Here is a 23,199-nt window from a genome sequence, read left to right as displayed (position 1 = left end):
ACCCGACCCCGCCCCCCGCCCGCAGTTTTAAGCGCCCGAGCCTCGGTGGCCCTGGCCCCAAAGCCCCCCAGTCCCCGCCGCCGCCCCTCCCCCGCCGCCCCCCGGCAGACCCCCTCCCAACCCCGCCCTCGGCCGGAGCCGGAGCCCCGCAGCCGCGGCTGCCCGAGCCAGAGCGCTCCGCTTCCAAGCTGCTCGCTGCGCTCTCCGCTCTCAGTCCCGCCGCGGCGGGGCCGGCGTCAGCGCCCGCCGGCTGCAGGTGTCCGCGCCATGGAGCGGCCCTCGGGGAAGGAGCTCGCCCTGGTAACGGGGGCAAGGGGGCTGGCAGGGCCAGAGGGGCCGGGGGGCCGGGGAGGGAGCCGAGCCTGTCCTCGGGCGGCCTCGCCAAGCCACCCCCGTCCCCCCAGGCGCCGCTGCAAGAGTGGGGCGAAGAGGAGGTGGACGGAGCCGTATACAGTGTCACCCTGCGGAGGCAGCGCAGCCAGCGGCCCGGCCCGAGTCGGGGCCCCGGGAGGGGGCGGGGCCAGGTGAGGAGCACGGCCGGGAGCGGGGGTCCGACCCGGGGCAGAATCCGGCGGGGGGAGGGGGCGGGGGCAGGTGAGGGACCGGGCAGGGGGCAGGGGGCGGGGGCAGGTGAGGGACCGGGCAGGGGCAGAATCCGGCAGGGGGAGGGGGCCGGGGCCAGGTGAGGGACCGGGCAGGGGGCAGGGGGCGGGGCCAGGTGAGGAGCCCGGCCGGGAGCGGGGGTCCGGCCCGGGGCAGAATCCGGCGGGGGGCGGAGGCAGGGGCCAGGTGAGGGACCGGGCAGGGGGCAGGGGCGGGGTAGGCTCAGAGGGAGCCGGCCGGGAGCGGGGGTCCGGCCCGGGGCAGAATCCGGCGGGGGGCCGGGGCAGGTGTGGAGGAACCGGGCAGGGGCAGGGGCGGGGCTGGGGTGAGGGACCGGGGCAGGGGCAGAACTGGCAGGGGAGGGGCAAGGAGGTGAGGGACCTGGGCAGGGGGGGGCGGGGCAGGTGAGGGGCCCGCCTGGCTAGGAATCCGCGGGGAGGGCGGCAGGTGAGGGACCGCAGGGGCAGGGGGGCGGTGGGAGGTGACCGGAGCGGGGCAGAATCCTGGCAGGGAGGCGGGCCAGGTGTGGACCCGGTGGGCAGGGCGGGGCAGGTGAGGAAGCTGGCTGGGAGCGGGTCCGCCCGGCAGAATCCGGCGGGGGAGGCAGGGCCAGTGAGGGACCGCAGGGCTGGCGAGGCCTGAGTGAAGAGGAGTAAGAAGCTGGAGGCTGGGAGAAGGAGGAGCTGGGAGGGGCAGGACCGGCATCCAGGGGCTTGGGGGGCTCCCTGCCGGGCTGACTGTGGCCACCTCTCCAGGCTCCGGATGCCGGGCGTTCTGAAGATTTCGTACTTCGCACCTGCAGTCTGCACTGCGCGCGGCGCCCTGGAGGGTTGGTGCTGAGTGGTGCGGGGATCCGAACAGACCGCCTTGTTCCCGCCTTCCGGCTACGCACGGGCTCTGTCCCTACGAGCTTGTGCTGGTCCTGTGCGCGGCCCCACGCCCCAAGGTTAGTGAGGTCGCTGCTCTGCGCTTCCGCCTTCCTCAGGTCTTTGTCTCCTTTGGGAGTCTCCCTCCTGTACCTCCTCCCTCCTGCTCTTGTCTTCTCCGGCCACTTCCCGCTTCATTGACTACCCTCTTCCCCGACCCCAGTGACTACTCCGTCGCTCCTGTTATCCCCCAGCTTCCGCCTCCCTCCAGATGTTTCCCTGTCTTCCGATGAGTGACACCTGCCTCCCTCTTCCCCTGCCCCCTTCCAGCTCCCACTGACTGATGCTTTCTGGGGGGGTTCCAGGGAAGGACCCGAGGAGCAAGGGCAAGGACGCTTGGATCTGAGCCAGGAGCAGGAGTCCAGGTTGGTGTCCGTTTCCCGCCATCACCATGAGCCCTTGGATGAGTCTCCCCAGTATCCAGGAGGCATGGCCGGGTTAGGGGTTTAGGGGGTGAAAGGTGGGGGGCGAGGACTGGGTCGGAGATTAAGTTTGAGAAGCCTGGGGTTCTGAGAATTAGTGGTTTGATTTTAAGGGTCCGTGGCCAGATGATAAGAAGGGCCTCAGAGATGTGTCTGAGGCCAGACTTTGGCTGCAGGGCTTTGGTGTCGGTGCTGGGCTCCTGGCTGCTGGATCACCCCCAGGACTTCCAAGATCCGCCTGCCCACCGCAGCCTGGTCCAGGTCTGTGCCTTTCTGAGCTGGGCTGCCCCGGGGGGGCCAGAAAGCCGAGATGCTGAAAGGCTGCTGAAGCACTTCCAAGAGGAGGAAAGAGAGGAGGGGGCCAAGAAGCTCCAGGAGGAGGAAGAGGGGGCCAAGGAGGCCCCAGAGGTGCCAGAACCCTCCCACTATGGTACCTCCTCCCCATCCCAAACGGCTTCCTTGCTTGTGGTGGGGCCATCCTAGGTGATTGGAAAGAGGGCATTGCCAGCCAACTCAGAAATCCTACCTGCCCGGGGCAGGGAGGGAGGGAGGAAGGAAGGGAGGGAGGAGACCCTTTTTTTCTTTCCCCAGGAGTGCCTTCCGGTGGAGTGAGCATAGTAGAAAGAACTGGCCATATAAATAACCTGGATTTCGATGGCAACTCTGATACGTCTTAGCTGTGTGACCTTAGCTAAGTCACCTTACCTCTCAGCTTTCTCATCTCTAAAATGGGGACAATGCCTCTTACTCCTTACCTCACAGGGTGGTGGTGAAGAAAAGGCTTTGCTAAAAGTGCTTAAGGAATTTTATATTACTATTACTCAGAGTATTTGAAAAGTAAAGACTCCTTCTTCCAACCAGGCTGAAATCATAGGATCCCAAAGTTAGAGCCAGAAGGGGCCTTTATGATTCTGCAGTTCAGTGCTTCCTTTTTGCAGATCTGATTCGGTGCAATAAATATATATTAATTTTTTTTTTTACACTTAAAGCACTATACAGACAGAAGAAGAAAAAGTTGTTTCAGTTATGTGCAACTCTGTGATCCCATTTGAGGTTTTCTTAGGAAAGCTGCCAGAAAGGTTTGCCTTTTTCTTCTCCAGTTCATTTTTATAGATGAGGCAAACAGGTTAAATGAGTTGCCCAGCCTTCCACCTCTAGGAAGTGTCTGAGCTCAGGTCCTCTCGACTCTGGGATTGGCACTCCAACCATTTAGCCACCTAGTTCCCAGGTAGGAAGTAGTAGAGCTAGGATGTGAGCTCTTCTGATTCCATGTCCAATCAGCTCTTTTCCCCACTTTTTGGGACACAGTGCTCCCTTCTAATCCTCTCTCCTTTTCCCCATGTCCCCCTTTCTCTTTGTTTCTTGGGGCTTACATTTGTGTTAGAAACTGAACTTCTTTGAAGGCTAATTATGGCTAAAGGAAGGTTTCTTCCTCCTACCCTGTTCTCACCCCCGTCCCCCTCATCTTCCCATGGCTGTAGGAGAACTCTGAGACCAGAGGTCTCCACTTCTGACATCTATTGCCCCTCTCCAAAAGGGGAAAGGACCATTCTTGCCTCTTTTTAACTCCCCTTACCCAGGGTCTTCAGGCCCAGAAAATCCCCTGGAAGAGGAAGAAGAACATGTAAAGAAGGGCCCAGAGCTACTGGATTTCAGTGTGGATGAGGTAGCTGAGCAACTGACCCTGATGGACATGGTGAGGGTAGCCTCTAACTCCTCTTGATTCTGCTGCTTAGAATAAGGATGGGATCTAACATGCACCTTAGATTGGGGGAGAACAAATGTCAAAAGGTTCAGAAAAAAAGATGGGCTCCCATGGAATAAAAATCAACAGAGAAAACAACCCAATAGTAGTGAGAAATGGAATTCTGAAGACCCAAAGAAAAACCACTGAAAAGGAAAAGAGGATGTTTATAGAGACTGGTGTGAATGGATGCACAGGAAATCATTTGACCAATTGAGATATTAGAAAAATTTCAGAAAAGGTAGGAGGATGGCGAGGGAACAGAAAGTGAATATAAAAGTCACTTAATAGTGTTGGAGTACAAAAAAATTCAGAATGAGCAACAGCTGGTGGGGAAAGTATACATTTGGATGGTTTATTTTTTTCCTAACTACTCTGGGAAAAAGAAAAGGAAAAAAAGAAAAGGATAGAACTGTTACTTGAGAGGGAAAATAATGGATTCTCTGAAGGGGGGCAAAACTCAACTCTTCTGTTTTCATAGCAAAGGGAGTGATATTCAGACTACGGAATAGAAATGACTTGTAGAGATTTTAAAACCAAAACGAGTAGGATAAAGAGTATAATAGAACACCTAGTTGTCCTTTAAGAGTCCATACAATATAAGATGATGATAGCATTTATATAGCATTTTAAGATTTGCTAAGTACTTCACAGATATGATATTTTATTTCCTCAAGAACCCTGGAAGGCAGGTACCAATATTATCCCTGTTTTACAGCTAAGGCAGAGAGAAGTTAAGTGGCTTGCCTACTGTCATACAATTTAGTAAAAGTCTTCCTGTCTCTGGGCCCAGTAGTCTATCCACTGCACTATGTAGCTTCCACCAAGACTACAAACAAATAGGATTACAGCTGGAGGGAGGACTTTAGAGGTCCAATGTCTTCATTTTAGAGATGGAAAAAAAAACATAAGATAGGTTAAGTGATTTGCCCACTTATTAAGGAGTTAGAAGCAGAGAGAGGGAGGCAAGATTTGAGCTCCTAGATGAACTGGCTAGATGACTACTTGACCAATATATCATAGAGGGATTTAGATATGATATGGACTAGGTGGCCCCTGAGGTATTTTCTGACTGAGATCACTTGACCTTGGTCCCTTCCCTCAACCCTGTGGGACGGAAGGATGGCACACTCTGGATACGTTCTCCCTTACTCCAATGGGCATGAACATCTGTCTCCAACTCTTTGATCCTACTGGTTAGAATAAGGACAACTCCCTGGCCCTCTCCTCCTTAATCTGTACCTGCTATATAGGGCAAGAACGTTTACCTTCTTCATCCCTAAGCTTGGACCTCAGAACTACCCCCTTACACAGACTTAGAGCCCCAGGGGAGATTGGGGGTGAGGTGAGGAGACCAACAATGCAGGGAGGTTGTATCTTATGCTGTTGTATCTTTCCCCACCTCTACCCCAACCTGCAGGAACTTTTTTCTCGAGTATGCCTTTGGGAGTGCCTGGGTTCTGTGTGGTCTCACAGGGATAAAGCAGGGGGCCACGGGACTGCCCCCTCTGTCCGAGCCACTGTGGCCCAGTTCAATGCAGTAACCAGTTGTGTCCTGAGCTCTGTGCTGGCAGGACCAGGACTGTCCCCACCCCATCGGGCCCAACGCCTGGAGAAGTGGATTTTCATTGCTCAGGTGTGGGGCTAAAAATAGCCAGAAAGCCTACGGGGGGTTCATGGGTGGGACTCCAAGGGTCTTCAGCATGGACTAACAGGATCTAACATGGCCTAATTTTTCTCACCCAGCACTGTAGGAAGTTGAGAAACTTTTCGTCCCTCAGGGCTATTCTTTCAGCCCTGCAGTCCAATCCAATATACAGACTCAAGAGGAGTTGGGCGGCTGTGAGCCGGTGAGGGCTTGGGCCAGGGAGGGTTGCGAGTGAGCTAGAGAAAGCGGGCAACCTCTCTCTTTCCTAATGCAATCCAAGACTCTAGGCTGAGGAACGAGGATGGGGATAGATGGGATTGGGCAGGGATACTGGAAAACTGTTACAGGGAATGGGCACCAGAGGAGGATAGAACTAAGAACACTGGGTTGCTAAGAGGAAGATTTAGGATTTGAGAAGTTTCCTAACAATCCCAGCCATGCTAAAGTGCAATGAGCAACTCAGAGAGAAAAACCTCCCCTCCCCCAGATGTTGTAAACAGGTTGTAGCTAATGAAAATTACTCTGGACATCCCTTCTGAGGGACTGTGGCTATAGAAACCAACCAGCAGAGACTTCATAAAGATGCTATCTCACTCTTGACCTTGCTCTGTCTTTCTCTGTTCCCTAGGGAACCTCTGTCCATATACCGGAAACTCTCCAATATTTTCTCTGATGAGAACAATCACCTTAACAGCCGAGAGATTCTCTCCCAGGTAGAGAAGGGCCTTGAACACTGGAGTTCCTGAGGTGGGACTTGTCAAGCTGAAAGGGGAAGGGAGATATCTAGAGAACAATGAGTACCATGGCCCCAGGTACCAGGTACTTTGTTACCAGCCTGGCACATATTAGGGGCTTAATAAATAAATAATAAATGTAGACTTGAGTTTGGAGCCATAGCTCAGGGTGGTTAGACACATGCTTAGCAGTGCACTTAAGCAATATTTTTGGGTACGAATAAAAACATTTAAGTTAGAAGCCGTGATGAGGCTCTGGGAATTCTAGAAGGGATGCAAAGGCAAGCAGAAAACGATATTTCCCATGTCCAGAACTGAAGTTCAGCCTTGGCCACTTTAGCACCCTTAGTGGAGAAGCCCTTGTTCTTCGTGTTTCTCTCCCTTGCCTCATTTGGTCTTTTTAAAGAAGGGGTCCTTGAAGTTTTCATCTGTCCTCAAATTTGTTGATTTCTCCACTAAGCAGACCCTCTTCCTTCAGTACCCAACATTTTTTGCCTTTGCAGCTAAACCTTCATTCCACAAAACATAGGTTTTCTTCTCCTGGGGGCTCTGGTTTAACTGTTGAAAGTAGGGATTAGGGCTCTATTTTTTGGATTCTTTTTACCCCCATTTCTATCCCAGGAAGAAGCCCCCTTATCCTCCCCTGAAGAGGAGACCGCTCTAGGAGTCCTTCCATTGGTAAGGTTCTATATTGAACTTGAGGAGGGGGCAGGCCTAGGGAAGAGGGCTAAGAGAAGCTGTTCTGGGAGAGGTGGGACTAGGACTGGGAGATATGATGGAACAGGTGGGACCAGGGTTGGGGCAATATTGCCCAAGGGAATTGATTGAGCTTCTGATCCATTCCAGAAAGTGCCCCCTGGTCCTATCCCCTACCTGGGCACCTTCCTTACTGACCTTGTCATGCTGGACACAGCTCTGCCTGACCTATTGGAGGTGAAAGCTTGACCCCTGCTCCCACTCCCCAATGCCAGCCCCCTCCCCTTTCACTGTCATCCTTGCTCCTGAAACCTTCCCAGAAAACTGCAGCATCCCTGCCCTGCCCACTGCACCGCCTCCCAAGTCAGAAGGCCTTTGACTTTGATGAACATTTAGGCAGTCCCATTCCCCTCACTTGAGTCTCAGGTGGTTCCTGGGTAAATTAGAGAGGGCTTAGATGTCTAAAGTTCCTTCCAGCTCTGAGTCCTGTGATCCCTATGTCCTGTCTTGGGAACTCTGAGCTCAGTTCTGGGCTCAGGCTTGCTTCCCTTCCACTACCCTCAGGGAGATCTTATCAACTTTGAGAAACGTCGTAAGGTAAAGGGGCCTGGGCAGAGGGGGGAGTGCTGGGTGATGGAGGGACCGGGGAAGGAATGCTGAGAGGCAGGGAAGGGGGAAGGGAGGCCCAGCAGAAAGAACCCCAGCTCCGTTTTCCAAGGAGTGGGAGATCCTGTCCCGGATCCAGCATCTCCAGCGTCGCTGTGGGAGCTACAGCCTGCCGTCGAGGCCACCTGTTCTTGCCGCCTTCCGTGCCCAGCGCCCGCTCAGTGAGGAGCAGAGGTGATGTGTGTGGCTCCTGCTCCCACCTTCTCCCCGGCCCTGAGGAGACACAAGCGGCCTGCAGGGCACAATCTCCCGTAAATTAAGTCCGGACTTTCGGTCCGACTCTAGCCTACCTGGTTACCTGGAGCGCACGCTGTGACATTATTATTATTATGGCCCTTCTCTGTCCCAGCTCTTGCCCTGTTCCTTCCAGTTCTCCACGCCTTTCCTCTCTGGATTTCGTGGACATGGGAACCCCCCGATGCCCTCAGGGGCTGCTACTCCTTGAGGAAGTCTTGGGGATCTCTTAGCTGAAAGGTCTCAGAGAGCATCTTGCCGGCGCTGGGCACTTGCCTCTCCCTTCCATTCGGGCTTTCTCCCTGCTGGGCTATGGCGAGCTCGCTCTTAGAGCCAGCCCTGGCCTGTGTCTGTCTCATGGTGCCCAGATTACAGGAGGCGCTGCCTAAGTGAGCCTGGTCTTTGCTGACTAGGTCCGTGATTCTCTTGGGACAGGGAACGTCCGGTTCTACTAATGAGACCATCAGTGTGTGCTCCCTAACTTTCAAATCTGCAGTTAGTTTTCTGGAAGCAAGATGTAAAGCCGATTCCCCAGGGTTTCTGGGATGAGGCTTCTGGGCTGGTTCCTCCTAACACAGATCAGCTAAGCAAGTGCTGATTAAATGGCTACTCTGTGCAAAGCCCGGTCCTAGTTCTGGGTAATCTCAGATAAGGCAAGCTTCCTTCCCTCGCCAAGCTCACATCTTGGGTGGGAAAAATACATAAATACAGACACAAATTCGGTTTCTATGAGAGAGATGCAAGCACTATACTATGTAGTATAGAAGGTTATTTCTGATGGAGGAAGGACTTCCTGGAGGAGGAGGCAGCATTTGAGCTTAGCTTTAAAGGATGGGTAGAAATTCAACAGGAAAAAGTTAAGGGGTGAAGGAGAGTACAGGGCATGTGTCCTTACTTAGTCTGGAGTATAGAATGACCCTTAAGTTATTGACCTGGTAGACAGCAGGGAGACATTGAGGGTTTGGAGCAGAAATAAGGGATGATGATTGGGTTTTTATAAAGGAATTAATGGACTCATTTTGAACCTCATTCTTAGGACTCATTCTTATTACCTGCCCCCATCCCTCTGACTCCCACCTCTATTCTTCTGATTCCCACCCAGTCTGTGATTTGACTCTGGTCCCCCTTTTTTCACTCCCATGTTCCCCAGTTACCGCCTGTCCCGCGTTATTGAGCCCCCAGCTGCCCCCTGTCCCAGCTTGTAATTTGACTCTGGTCCCCCTTTTTTCATTCCCATGTCCCCCAGTTACCGCCTGTCCCGGGTTATTGAGCCCCCAGCTGCCTCCTGTCCCAGCTCCCCCAGAATCCGGAGAAGGATAAGTCTCACTAAGAGGCTTAGCGCGTGAGTCTGTTTTAATCTTATGTGGAAGTTATGGGAGGAATGATTGGGGGAACATGGACTTGTCTTGAAGCCATATCTGACAGCCCTCTCCCACCTCTTAGGAAGCTGTCTCGGGAACGGGGCTCCTCTCCCAGCCACCAGTCTGCGGACCCCCCCTCTCCCAGCCCCAGGTAAGACAGGTCCGGAGAGAATAAGGGTTTCAGGACAAGGTTAGGGTCAAGAGGTAAGGGAATAGTAGCACCTCTGATTTTTATGTGTCTCCTAGTCTCTCTTCAGGTTCCTACCCACCAAGCCCTGGAGATGGGGATCCCCTGACCCTGAGTCCTCCTTCATCCCCAGGGGCAACTGGTCCTGGCCACAAGGTACATGACCTCAACTCTGCCTATCTGTGTGAAAAGGGAAAACTGCTCGGGCCAAGTCAGGGGACCCTGGGCTGTGACTGCACTCGGGCCAAGTCAGGATTAGCCTTAACCCTACCGCTGACCATATGACCTTGAGCAGATCATTTCTCCTGAAAAAGACCCGGAAAGGCCCTCCAATATCTGATGAGGGTGGGAGGGCTGTACAGATGCATGTGTGATGTGGACAGCCCCTGCTGACGGCTGCCCCCTCTCCCCCTGCCCAGGGCGCCCTGGAACTGCCTCTGGGGATGGAAGCTCCAGAGCCGCCGCAGGCCCCGGCCTCCCCTGGGAGCCCTGTTCGAGCTCCCCACCCAGGGCAGCAGCCCCCAGAGGCCTGTGTCATCAGAGTCAGCATTGACCACGACCCTGGGAACCTCTATCGGAGCATCTTGGTAAGGATGCAGCAAAGGTGGGAGATGAGGGAGGCTGTCTTCCTGCCCCACTGTGTCCTCCCTCTCCCTGCTCCTGCAGCCCTCTCCTCCCCAGTACCTCCCCCACTTCGCTTCCTCATGGATCCTTTCCCCACCCCCATCCCAGCTCACCAGCCAGGACAAAGTTCCAGGGGTAGTTCTGCGAGCCCTACAGAAGCTGCACCTCGAGCAGCCACAGCCCCGTGACTATCAGCTGTTCCAGGTCCTGCCTGGGGACCGGGGTGAGTAGGTGTCTCAGGGCCTGGGATGGTGGCTGGAGGCTGGGGGTGGGGCAGGGACTCCAGCCCTGCGAGGGGGGCTTCCGGCAGAACCCAAGCCAGAGCCCCCTTTCCCAGCAGCCCTCTGAGGAGGCCCAGGTCCTGCTCGTCCCTCCTCGGAGCCTCTGGGCCGAGCACATTCCAGGACAAACAATTCCAGCAGAAAGCTACTTCCCACTGGGTGGGGTTAACCTGGGGAGGGGAGTTAGAGGCACAGGTGGGCATGGGCCCTAGGCCTGGGTCTCTGGACCCCCTGGGTTCCCTTTGAGGAACTTGCTTGGATGATGGCCCTCACTCGGTTTCTTCCTTGGTTAAATAAGAGCTCTCAGTGTCTGTGATCTTCTGACCCCACTTCCCGGTTACATAAGGAAAAAAAATAGTCACTACAGCGAGGGAGAAAAGGCCCACAGAATAAGTACACCAGCTCGCTGCAATCTGATCCCATGTGGGCCTTCCACCCGCAGAGCTCCTGATCCCAGACAACGCCAATGTGTTCTATGCCATGAGCCCAGCCAGCCCCGGGGATTTCGTGCTGCGGAGGAAGGAGGGAGCTCGTTCCCCACCCTGATGGCTGGGGGGCCCAGGCTTGGACCTTTCCGAGAGAGAGCCTGGGCCGTCCCACGGGGGTGTCTGGCCGGGCTGAGGCACCGATCCCAACATGATCCCTGGTGTCCCCGGACCTTTGTCTCCGTGTCCTCTCTGGGGAACCACAGGACAAGTGGAGGGGAAGGGGATTGGTGGGATGCGTAGGCCCTCAGTCTGGCCACTAGATGGCAGGTTGTCTGGGGTTGGGCAGCGTGGGACCAGTGCAGATTGGGACCCAGACCTCATTTGGGGGTGGGAAGGGCAGGGGTCTTATCTGGGATTGCCCGGCACCTATTTTTGTAGGGTTTGTTTCTGCTTTCATCTTCTTTACGATCCCATTAGGTCCACAGATCCCTTCTAATCCCAGTCCCTTGCAGAAAAAGACAAGATTGGGGTTGGTTTAGAAAATCAGCTAGAGGAGACAGGATTAGAAGTCAGAAGCTGAGGGCCAGCTAGGTGCCGTGGATAGAGCACCAGCCCTGAAGTTGGAGGACCCGAGATCAAATTTGATCTCAGACACTTCACACTTCCTGGCTGTGTGAGCCTGGGCAAGTCACTTAATCCCAATTCCCTCAAAAAAAAAAAAGAAAAGAAAAGAAAGAAAGAAAAAAGAAGCCAGAAGCCGCTGTTTGGTTCCCCTGCCCTCCCAGCTAACCTTCCAGCCTAACTCAGGAGCCCGGCTCCAGAGTTCTGTCCCCAGAGACGATTGACTCAAAGGTTCCCACTGCAAAGAGCTTTAGGGGCAATGTGTCTCAGAGCAAGAATGTCTTCTATAATGTTCCTGAAATGTGATCAGCCTTGCCTGGGAACCCTCCCACCCCACCTCCTCCTTCAAAGCCTCTGTTTTTTGTTCTTGATCTAATTTGGGGCTATTTTTCTTTACATTAATTTAAAATCTGCCTTTCTGCACCTTCTGTCATTCCAAAATTTGCCTTTGGGCCAAGCAGAGCATGTCTAATCTTGCCATGTGCCAGCCTTTTTAGTCGAAATGAAGTATGTGGTGATCATGTGCCTCCTAAATTTTCTCTTTGGTAGGATAAACCTCCCCAGTTCCTTCCCATACCTCCTGGACCCATCCCCGGGTCACCCTCCAGGATGCCCTTGACCTTGTCAGGGGCTTTTTTCCCTCTTCTCTTCCCTACCTCAGACAAACATCCCTGGCCTCAGTTCCCTCATTTATGAAATGTTGGTGTAGGTGATTTCCCACGTGTCTGCCAGCTCAAAATCTACGACCCTAGGGGTGACCCAGAACTGAAAGCAATACCCCACCTGGCAGCTGTCTAGAGCCTTTGATTAAGGTGCTATTTACTGGGTTCTAAATCTCACACAATAATTGTTCTCCATTTCAACTCACCACAGCATTTTCTCCCATCCTCTATGGGATGGGAACAAACCCAGAACCAATGTGATCCACCTTTTCCACATTTTTCCCCTGGAGACTGAATCTCCTTGTCTCACTCAGGCTATGTTTACAGTAGCTACACATAGGCCAGATTCCCCTGCTGTGATTGGTAAAGAAGCTTTGACCTATTTTTATTTGTGACCTGAGCCAGAACTTCAGGCAGCTCGGTGCCAACAACACCTCCCAAACACATGCTCCTGGGGCTTTCCATACTAGTAACAAGCAGGACTGATCCCAGGTTGGCGTTAGCCCCCTGGAGCCCCCTAGCTCAAGCAATCCCCTAGTCTTAGGCTTCCTACCTTCGGAAGCCTGAGTGATCTACCCACCATCTCTTCAGGACCATGCCATGAGACAGAATAGGATGTCCATTACCAGGGATATTCAGATCACTGTGATAATCCAGGGCTCTGGATCCATGTCTCTGTGCTCCCGAGGCCCATCTGGATTCCAACTCAAACATTAAGGGGCTGTTTGGGAGGCTGTGATACAAAGCTGGATGATACAGCATAGACCATACTCTCAAAAAACTTACAATCTAAAGGAGAGAAGAACAGTAACTTAGCATAGGAAGGAAATAAAGTGCCTGAGACATTGTGGACAGTAGAAAGGGAGTGGAAATCAGCAGAGGCCTAATTCAAAACTTAACCTATAATATCAAATAACTAGCTTTAAGTTCTTTAAGCCTCAGCTCATTTGTAAAATGAGAATATTTGTACATCTAGAAGCCATGTGGTGCAATGGATAGCAATATAGCTATGGAGCCAGGAAATATGGCTTCCAGGCTTGCTTCTTGATCCTTGCAAGCTGAGTGACTGAGGATATTCCTCAACCTCCCTCTCAGTGCCCACCGAATTAAAAAAATGCTAACATGCAACAATAGATGCATTCCCCCTACCAAAAAACTCATGGAGATAACTTCAAGAAGTGGAGTAAATTTGTCATGAGATATATGAGGGAGAGATTATTGGAAGAGAGAAAGAACTATGGAGGAGTTGGCATTTGGGCTTGGTTTTGAAGGAAGAAAAGAGAACTGATGTGGGAAGCTCCTTCCTCATAAGGGACACTGGGTGGTACAGCGGGCAGAACACCCAGCTTGAACTCGGGGAGACCCGAGTTCAAATTTAGTTTCTGACTCTTTACTAGCTGTGTAGCCCTGAGAAAATCACCTCCATTTCCTCATCTGTAAATTGGGGATCTTAAGAGTACTTACCTCAGGGTAGGTCCAAATGAGATAATTGTAAAGTGTCTATTGCCTTGCCTGCCATCTAGTAAGCCCTATAGAAATATGAACTATTACAATTCATTTTGGCTGAGTGAAAGGGAGGAATGTACAATAGGGCTGGAAAGGGAGTATGAAGCAAAATAACTGAATATCAAGACTGGGAACTTGTACTTTATTTAGGAGGAAACAAAGTAGAATTAAGACAGTCATAGAAATTAAGTGGTACAGTGGATAGAATGCCAGGCCCGGAGTCAGGAAGACCTCCTGATACTCTTGCCTCAGACATGATATATAACCCTAAGCAAGTCACCTCCCTTTCGTCTTAGTGCATTTTTCATTTCACAGATGAAAAATGTGGTGCTTCTCTCTTCTCTCTCCAACCATTCACTACCCAAGTAACTCCTGACATCATGATAGGTAGCACATAGCACTTTAAGGTTTGTAAATCACTTTCCAAATATCTCACTTTTTCTTCACAACCATCCTAGGAGATAGATGCTACTGAGGGAAGAGAGGGGCAACCACTTCAGTAATAAAGACAAGATAAGACCTGAACCCTATAGGGCAGAGGCAGCAGGAGCTGAGAGATTATCACAACCATAGGGACAGCAGGACTCATGAAAGGGGAAGGAGATGAGGGAGAACACTAGCTCCCATATCTATAGAATTTTACAGTTTGAACAATGCTTTCCTCACCAAGGTAGGCAGCACAAACATTATTCTGCCTTTAAAAAAAATTTTAATAGCCAAAGAAACTTGAGTTTAGCACTACTTGCCCAAAGCCATACCCACACTGGTATTAAGTGGCAGTGGGATTGAAACTCCATCTGCTGCCTCCAGATTCAGGGTTCTTTCCACCACCACCAGCCCATTTAGTGCTCTTTCTACTTCCTGTCAAAAAAATCAAGAATGCTTATTTTTAAATGGGCAAGGAGAAGATAACAGAGAGTGTGTTCCTCAAACTACACTCTAGGAGGGCTCCTTTATACTATGGTGTCCAGGAGGCTCACAGCTTGCCCCCTCCTCTGAACAACTGGGAGAGATGAAAGAAGTCATTGGGGTTGTAATCAGAGGTAGTGTCTCCAGGTTTTGGAAAGTGATGATAGTCCTTTGTACTGGGATCAGTTCTGGTTGCACCATTTGGGGAATAATACTAAGTTGGAGTCCATTCCAGGGAAGTGAAAAGTTTAAGATCACATGGGTTAAGTACCTGTTGAAGGAACTGAGTCTGTGTGCTCTAGTAAAAGAAGTTGCAGGGAGGATATAACTATCTTCAAGCATCTGAAGTCTCATGTGGAAGAAGGATTACATTTGTTTTATGAGGCCCCAAAAAGCAGAATTAGGAAGGGGGAGGGAATTGCTGCAGTATAGATTTAGGCTTGATATAAAGAAAAGCTTTCTCACAATTAGCAATGAACTACTTCAAAGAGAAATGGACTACTTCAGGAAACATGCAACAATAACATGCAAGACAATAGCTCTGAATTTATCTAACAGTACTATTCATATTCACCTCATTTAAATTCCAGTTCTTGGAACTGGCTTGCCTCATTAGTGATCTTCCGACAAAGGATGGATGGCCTCTTGTGGGATATGTATGTCCAGCTAGGTGTTAGGTTAGATTAACCAAGAACTCCCACTGCATCTAGGGCCATCTCCAGTCCTCCTGATCTGTATCATGCCACTGATCCAGATGGCTCTGGAAGAGAAAGGGAGGCTGATGACTCTGCATAGCCCACTCTCACTTAAATCCCACTCTCTGGCATATCATGGCATCACATACTTAATGTCATGGACCTCTTTGAGAACAAAGGACAACTGATTAGATGGCTTCTGATTTCCTTTTCAGCTCAGGTTTCCTGATTCTGGCCAGCTGGGGATAATTGCTTGAGCTGCTTTTGGTGCTCCAATCTGCTTGGCTGTGGATACAGAAGGAGGGAGGCCTCAATTAGGCTGTAGGGTATAGCAATCCCTCTTGGGGAAGGATGGGATATATACCTTCCTGAACTAGGCTAATGGGAAGAAAGCATAGCATCTTCTATTCTAGGGAGGCCCATGATTTCTACATTCTAACATAGGAAGGTCATGTTCTCCCACTAGAACTGGAATTTAAATGAGGTGAATATGAATAGTACTGTTAGATAAATTCAGAGCTATTGTCTGGATAAACCCATAGAGTAGTTATTAATGGCACCATCTCAACTTGTCTCACTGAAGTACCCCCAGGAAGCTGTATTTGACCCTGGCCTTTTTAATTACTGGCTTAGATAAAGCAGTGGGTGGCATATTTTTCTAATTTACAGATGACACAAATCTTGGAAAGAGAGTTAATACACCAGATGATATAATCAGAATCCAAAAAGATCCTTCCTGACTAGAACATTGGGCTGAATAAGGTGAAATTTAATGGGGAATAAATATCTTAGAATAAACAAGCATCCTATAAGTTCAAAAAGAATTCACGGTTGGACAATTTATATGAAAAATGTCTGATGATCTTGGTGGACTGTAAGCCCAATATGAATATCTGTGAGGAGACAGCATAAAGGAGCATTTCAGTGTTGGGCTGTATTGAGAGATAAAGACTTGCATTAATAAGGCCATCATGGTCCTTCTGCCCCAAAATGAATATATCTCATATTCAATTCTGGGCATTATATTATAGAAAAGACCCAAGATGGAAAGCATCCACAGGAAGGCAACCATAGTCTTCATCAATTGTTTAATGAAAACCCATTTATGTAGAGCTTGATTGCTGGCAAACTCTGGGATGGGCTCTAATTACTGGACCTCTGGGGCTCCCTCTTCTAACTTTTTAAAGCTCATAAGTACATGACTGTCTTTACTATGCCCTCACCTGTTTTTTCAGGAAAGAATAGAAAGGAAAAATATCTGTCATGCTCATGACCATGTGTTGACCTGGGTGTGGTAAGGAGGCTGCCGATACCACTTCTCTCGCTCTCCATGCAGAGGCTTACCAGAAGTCTTTACTTTAACCCCTGCCAGAAAGAAATCATTTTGATTTATTAGTGTATTTTGTACTAATTCTCATTTCTTGCCAAGGAGCTAATAAAATTTTTCTCACCATCCAGTAAGGGAACAACAGTAAATGGACAGGAAATACCCATATGTACTCTGAAGCAGAGAATTGGGCCCCTTCATTCCACATTATCACTAACTTACAGAAGCAGGCTCACAACATCAACCTGAGAAATTGCATCAGACAGAGGAGATTGCTCATGTGCCCAAGGACTGGACTGGTAGTGGTAGTCTTTTTACATGTGAAAACAAACTTTCCTAACCATTAGAGCTATCCAAAAGTGAATGGGTCCAAAGCCACACTCTAATAGATAAATATTCAAGGGATACAAATAATTTTCAAAATAATTGTCAAGTGTTAGCAAACTTGTATCTTGTGATACAAAGTATCTTGTGATGCACTAATATGAGAAATACAAATTAAAGCATTTTAGAGATTTCAGCTCCCACCTAGAAAATCAGAAGAGGTGCCAAAAGAGGAGCTCACTCAGTGCTGGGTGATTGGAAAGCAAATTGGGATTAATGCAAATAAAATCATTTAAATACACACAACTCAAAGTGAATTCACTTTCAATTTGTATCCCACTGACCAAGATGGGACAAGGTGGGTTCACGATTTCAGAAGTTTTGGTAATCAGTGATATTGAGATCTAAATACTAACTTGATCCTCCTTTGCCTTTATGACTTCTGACCTGTGGAGGTAGGTAAAGCATACACAGACAGGTGAATGGGGGAAGTCTTCATGGGAGTTGTATTTGAATTGGGCTAGAAATTCAAAATGTTAAAAGAGGAAGAACATTTCATGCAGAAAGACGCAGCCAATAGAAAGAATATAGAGGATAGTCCAATTACAACATGAGGTTGGAAAGGAAGGGCAGAAATCAGAATGTGTAGAGCCTTGAATGCCATTTTAGTTATCTTGTGCAAAGTAACATGATCAGCTCTATGCATAAGGACTTCTGCTATTGGTATAAAGAATTGGAGGAAAAGAGAGAAGGTAGGAAGGAAGTAGTGATGGCAGAGAGGGGACCACATTGAGGGGAAGATAATTAGTAGTTTGGGACATGTTGAGTTTGAAGTTACTCGTGGATCAATCAAGGGAATTGATGTGAGAGCCACTGACTAAGGTCTAGAGCACAGAAAAGTCAGAGAGAATTATTTAGAGGTATCTGAAACATTAAGTGAAAATGATTGCATCATATCAATGAGATTGACTAATATGGCAGAAAAAATGACATGTTGGAGGGGATGTGGAAAAATTGGGACATTAATGCAGTGTTGGTGGAGTTATGAACTGATCCAATCATTCTAGAGAGCAATTTAGAACTATTTATATAGCTATATTTATTACTAATAGATACAATCTCAAAGAGATTGAAAACGAAGGAAAAGGACCAATTTACACAAAAATATTAAAGCAGCTCTTCTGGTGGCCAAAAATTGGAAATTGAGAAGTTATCCATCAATTGAGGTGTTAGAATTCTTATAAGGTGCTAAGACAGTGGGATTGATAGAGACAATTATTATCTAATTTAGCATGGTACTTAACAGTTCTCTAGTTCACTAATGTACCTAAATACTTATTAGAGTTCCACAAGATTCACACCTTTAAGAGAGCAAATATAAGGAGAAGCCCACAAAAGACAAGCCCATTCTCGGAGGAGACAGATTCATTCCATCTTCCACCTTTGTGCTGGCTGGAGGCTGAAGCTGGCAGAGGCAAAGGATTAGCAGCAGGAGCTCTTGGAACCAAGGAGAGAGATAGACTTCTAAGAAAGCTAACCGGGCCCTAGGAAAGGAGACAATAAAGTATTTGGACTTTAACTCCTAACTGCATTTGGGTTATTTACTGAAGTGAAACTAAGGTTGCCTCCAGAAGCCCCCTGAGAAACCTGCTCCCAGAGAACTTTATATTTTAGAGAAGAACATTACATTTTGGCGCCTGAACATGGGACAAACACGATCCTGATCTCAGTGGAAAAATCCTCTGATCCTGATTTCAGTGGAAAAGTCTCCTCAACCCAGAAATTAGGGGAGTACAAAAATAAACAAAGAAACTTTGTTAAAGGGCTAAAATAGTACTTCAACTAAAATGGGACAGATGTTTAGAAAACAGCCTGCTTTTCCTCTTCGAGGAAAATGTGCAAAGAGCACTGTCAGGCTTATGAAAAGCCAAGGTTTGGTTTAATTTGGGGGAACAGATCACTGAACTTTTAGAAACTGTACAGTACACATCTCCTTGGTTCTCTAAGGAAAAAGAATTGAATCCAAATGAGTGGAAATTAGTAGGAGAGCAACTAGGTGAATACTACAATTCTAATCCAAACTCAATTTCTAAAAATATACTTTATACATACAATTTAATACGACTGGCTTTAAGAAATTATATAAGTGTTAGAATAAGGAAAAAAAAGAAAGAGCAGGAGGGAGAGGTGCTAAATAAACTAGTTGAAAAGGATGAGGAATCAGATAAGAATGGAGTTAAGTACAATCTTGAGTGTGGCACTTCACAGCAGGAGAAATTAGGTCATTTCCCATCCCCTGACCTACCCCCCCTCAATTAACCCTTCATGGGTGGAGGAAGGAGGAAGGGGAGAGGCAATGACACAAACAAAACCACCTATTAAGGAGCCTGTGACAAGATTACAAAAAGCATTGGTTAAAGCAAAAAATGAAGGACAGGATATATCTAATTTAATAAATGCATACCCTGTGATTGAAGAGCTTGATTCTTCAGGTCAAAAATGGAGAAGATACACTGCTTTTGATCTGAAAAAAATTAAGGATTTGGAAAAGGGTTGCACTTTTTATGGGGCTAAATCATCTTATGTTAAGATGTTACTAGATAGTTTGGCTTATGAAATCCTAACCCTTAGTGATTGTAAATCCATAGCTAGGACATGTTTAGAACCTGGACAAAACTTGTTGTGGCTTTCGGAGTATCATGAATTATGTAGGATTCAAGCCAGACGCAATAGGCAAACAGGAGTTAATGTACAAATCACTTTTGACCAACTAGCAGGTGAAGGTCAGTATGGAGAGAATTCAGAACAGATTAATTACCCTACAACAGCTTATGAACAAATCGCTGCTGCTGCAACAAAAGCTTGGGATTCTTTCCCAGAGAAAGATGGAGGTAAAGCCTTCACAAAAATAAGCAAGGTCCCAATCAACCCTTTGCAGATTTTGTGGGATGTTTGCAGATAGCTGTCACAAGAATCATTGGAGAAAATGCAGCTACAGAAATAATGACCAGACATCTGTCTAAGGAAAATACTAATGAGATTTGCAAAGGATATGGGGACTACACAAAGATGGTCCTTTAGAGGAGATCATAAGACATTGTGCCATAGTGGTCACAAGTGCCTATTATACTTAGACTATGATGAACATGGGAAGACAGGGTCCCTCTTGGCAAGGGACTTCTACAGAAAATCATTGATGTTTTCAGTGTGGAAAACTAAGACATCTGAGAGCTCAGTATTGGCACAGAGATAGAGAGGACAGGGTGAGAGAATAAAACCCAAAACCCCATGTCCAAAATATAACCGAAGCTTCCACTGGGCCTCAGAATGTAGATTGACCCAGGGAAATGAGAGGCAGGACCCAGCTCCAAGATATCATACAAAAGACAGGTGGGGCATGATGGCAGCTGAGATTACACCTTTAGAAGTTCAAGGCTCTGATGTGATCAATCAGCCAAAAAGCAATCAGGTTGCAAAAAGGGATTACATGTCCAATCAGCAGAAAAGCAATCAGATAGCAGAAGGGATTACAATTGGGGAGAATACGGGCTTCTTTAACCCAACAGAAAGGCAGTGTCCAGTACAAGCAGCTCCAACGTAATTGCCAGATGATGAGGAGAGATTAAAAAGTGGTAAATAGAAGGGACTAAATAGGAAACTGCCTGGGAGAGAGGGTTTGCTTGTATTCCTACAGATGGAGAAGGAAACAGACGGGTGGCAATGAGCACTTGGAGAGAGACAGAAAAGGAGAAAAACCTCAAAACAAAGGAGAAGAAGAAACATCTGACTCTGAAAGAGCATAACTGATAGTGAGACTGTTGCAGAACTTGAAAACCAGCAGGAATCATTGGATTCCCTAACACATAATAAGACTACTGCAGGACTTCAAAACTTTCAGGAATTATTGGATTCCTGGTACATGAACTAATGGACAATAGATTCCTTTTGGATTATTTCTAGGACTTATGGACATGTATTATTCCTCATGTAGATTCATGTTATTTGTTACATCACTACTAGCTTGTGTTATGTTACTATGTGCTTATATAATTTATGTAATTATGTGTAATACCTCCCATATTGATGGATTTATGTATACCTGTTTTAAGAGTGAGCCCCTTCAGAAACCCACTAATCTGATCTGATTTCTCATTTCCTTTGGTGTTTTCATCTCCCTTCCTGAGCAGCCAGGGAAGGCGTGATCACCTTCTTTTTGGGGGTTCTCACCTCCTTGAGAAGTCAGGGAGGTCATGACCACCTATGTTCTAAATCAAAAGAAAGTGGGAAATGTTAGAATTCTTACAAGGTGCTAAGACAGTGGAATTGATAGAGACAATAATTATCTAATTTAGCATGGTACTTAACAGTTCTCTAGTTCACTAATGTACTTAGTACTTATTAGAGTTACACAAGATTCACACCTTTAAGAGAGCATATATAAGGAGGAGCCCACTAAAGGACAAGCCCACTCTCGGAGGAGGAGATAGATTCATTCCATCTTCCACCTTTGTGCTGGCTGGAGGCTGAAGCTGGCAGGGGCAAAGGATTAGCAGCAGGAGCTCTTGGAACCAAGAAGAGAGATAGACCTCTAAGAAAGCTAACCAGCCCCCAGGAAAGGAGACAATAAAGGATTTGGACTTTAACTCCTGGCTGCATTTGGGGTATTTACTGAAGTGAAACTAAGGCTGCCTCCAGAAGCTCCCCAAGAAACCTGCTCTCAGAGAACTTTATATTTTAGAGAAGAACATTACATTGAGGAATGGCTGAACAAGTTGTGATAAGATTCTATTGTACTTTAAAAAATTAGCAAGCAGGATGCTTTAAGAAAAACTTGAAAACTCTTATATGAACTGACATCAAAGTGCAGGAAACAGTACCAGGAGAACATTATATAGAGTAACATTATATGATGATAAACGTGACTAGCTATTCTCAGAAATACAATGATCCAAGACAATTCCAAAGGAATGTTGATAAACACCTTTAAAGAAAAAAAATGATGGAAACTGATTGCAGATCAAAGTATATTTTTTAATGTGTGTGTATGTATGTAATATTTGTGGAGGGTTTTTTTGGAAATATGTTTTGCATGATTGCATCTGAATACCATATATAAAATTGCTTGCCCTCTCAGGGACAAAGGAAGGGAAAGAGGACAAGAATTTGGAGCTCAAAATTTGAAAAAAAAATTAGAAATTGTTTTATATTTAGTTGGAAATAATGTATTTTAATTTGTTTAAAAAGAAAAGAATATGATGGCTGAGGAAGAAATAGAGTCAAGGCAGAAAATATCCGGCATAAGAGGTCAGAAAGTAGATACAAAGACAAAAGGAGTGGTTAGATGTTGTGTATACACCTCTAAAGTTAGGTAGAGCCAGCTAAGTGCTATTGTGAATAGAACACTGGGCCTGGTGCCAGGAAAATCTGAATTCAACTCTAACCTCAAGACACTGTGTGATCATGGGCAAGTAATTTGACCTTGTTTGCTTCAGTTTCTTCATCTGTAAAATAAATTGGAAAATGATAGCAAACCATTTCAGTATCTTTGCCAACAAAACTCCAAATGGAACCACAGAAAGTTGCCCAAGACTAAAATGACTGAACAAGAAGAGAGGTAGGAGGAGAACCAAAAGAGTTGTGTTTCTGGATCTAAATAAAGTAGGAGAGCGTATTAAGAAAGAAAAGATTAACTACACAAGGTCAAATACTGCAGGAAAGTCCAGAAGGATGAAGACTGGGAAAAGGTCCTTGGATTTTGACCAGTAGAGTTACTGATGACCTTTGGGAGAATAATTTCTGAGGAGGGGCAGAAGCCCATTTGAAAGGGGTTAAGGAGAAAATGGTTAGTGAGGAGGTGAAGGCATTGGCTGATGAGAGCTTTTTTAAAAATATGCAACCAAGAAAAGGACACAAAAGCTGGCTGGAAAGTCAAGAGATGCCATGTTAGAATAGGAAAGATGTGAGCATGTCTTCAGGCAAATGGAAGGAACCAATGAAGAAAAGATTCAAGATGCATGAGAGGGAGGGGGGCATGATCAAGCATAAGGAGGCTAGAGGAAATGGCAATGAAGGCTTACAAGTACCCCTCTATGATCAGATGGCAAGAAAGGATGATACTGAAAATGTGATGATACTGTGATGATACTGAAAAGTTTTAAGGAACAGAGGAGGGGAGTTGAGAGAATTAATCTGATGACCTCAGAGAAGTAGGATTCTAAGCATGTGCTATAATTGTAGAGGACCTGGGAGGCACTGGAAGGTTCCTGGATCTCCTCTTCCTCCTCCCAAGACTCACTCTTCACTTGGGAGCCTATGCTCTATCAACTGATGTTGTCCAGAACTTGGCCACCCTGCCATTTTGTATGTACATTCTTGTTTCCAATTCTGGCTCTCTTTTTATGTTGTCTTGCCTTATTAGAATAGATGTTTCTTGAGGGCAGGGACTATCTTGTTTGTTTATATTTGTATCTTGAATGTTTAACACAGTGCCTGGTGAATAGTAGGCACTTAATGCTCTTTTTTTCTTTGAGGTGAGAGAAGAAAGGAAAAGGTCTTTAGATTAGTTATGGGGAAAGAATAAAGGAATCTATAGAAAAGCTGG

At 47.5% G+C, this 23,199-nt stretch overlaps 1 protein-coding gene across 1 annotated transcript; it reads left to right on the top strand.

The window, feature by feature from the left end:
• Positions 1 to 88: 88 nt before the first annotated feature.
• On the top strand, positions 89 to 18,074 carry RGL3 (ral guanine nucleotide dissociation stimulator like 3). The gene is made up of 19 exons (XM_031947746.1): positions 89 to 300; positions 405 to 524; positions 1,359 to 1,558; positions 1,835 to 1,894; positions 2,065 to 2,381; positions 3,532 to 3,647; positions 5,116 to 5,331; positions 5,442 to 5,545; positions 5,972 to 6,056; positions 6,699 to 6,755; positions 6,924 to 7,010; positions 7,338 to 7,370; positions 7,492 to 7,613; positions 8,920 to 9,015; positions 9,117 to 9,185; positions 9,281 to 9,377; positions 9,641 to 9,808; positions 9,954 to 10,068; positions 10,569 to 18,074. Exons 1-19 carry the CDS (start codon positions 268 to 270, stop codon positions 10,670 to 10,672), a joined length of 2,199 nt encoding a protein of 732 aa, XP_031803606.1. The 5' UTR covers positions 89 to 267; the 3' UTR covers positions 10,673 to 18,074.
• Positions 18,075 to 23,199: the final 5,125 nt, after the last annotated feature.

Source organism: Sarcophilus harrisii, chromosome 1 (assembly GCF_902635505.1).
Source record: "Sarcophilus harrisii chromosome 1, mSarHar1.11, whole genome shotgun sequence".
NCBI lineage: Eukaryota > Metazoa > Chordata > Mammalia > Dasyuromorphia > Dasyuridae > Sarcophilus > Sarcophilus harrisii.
The sequence above is the reverse complement of the archived record's forward strand: the minus strand, read 5'-3'. Positions and strand labels throughout refer to the sequence as shown.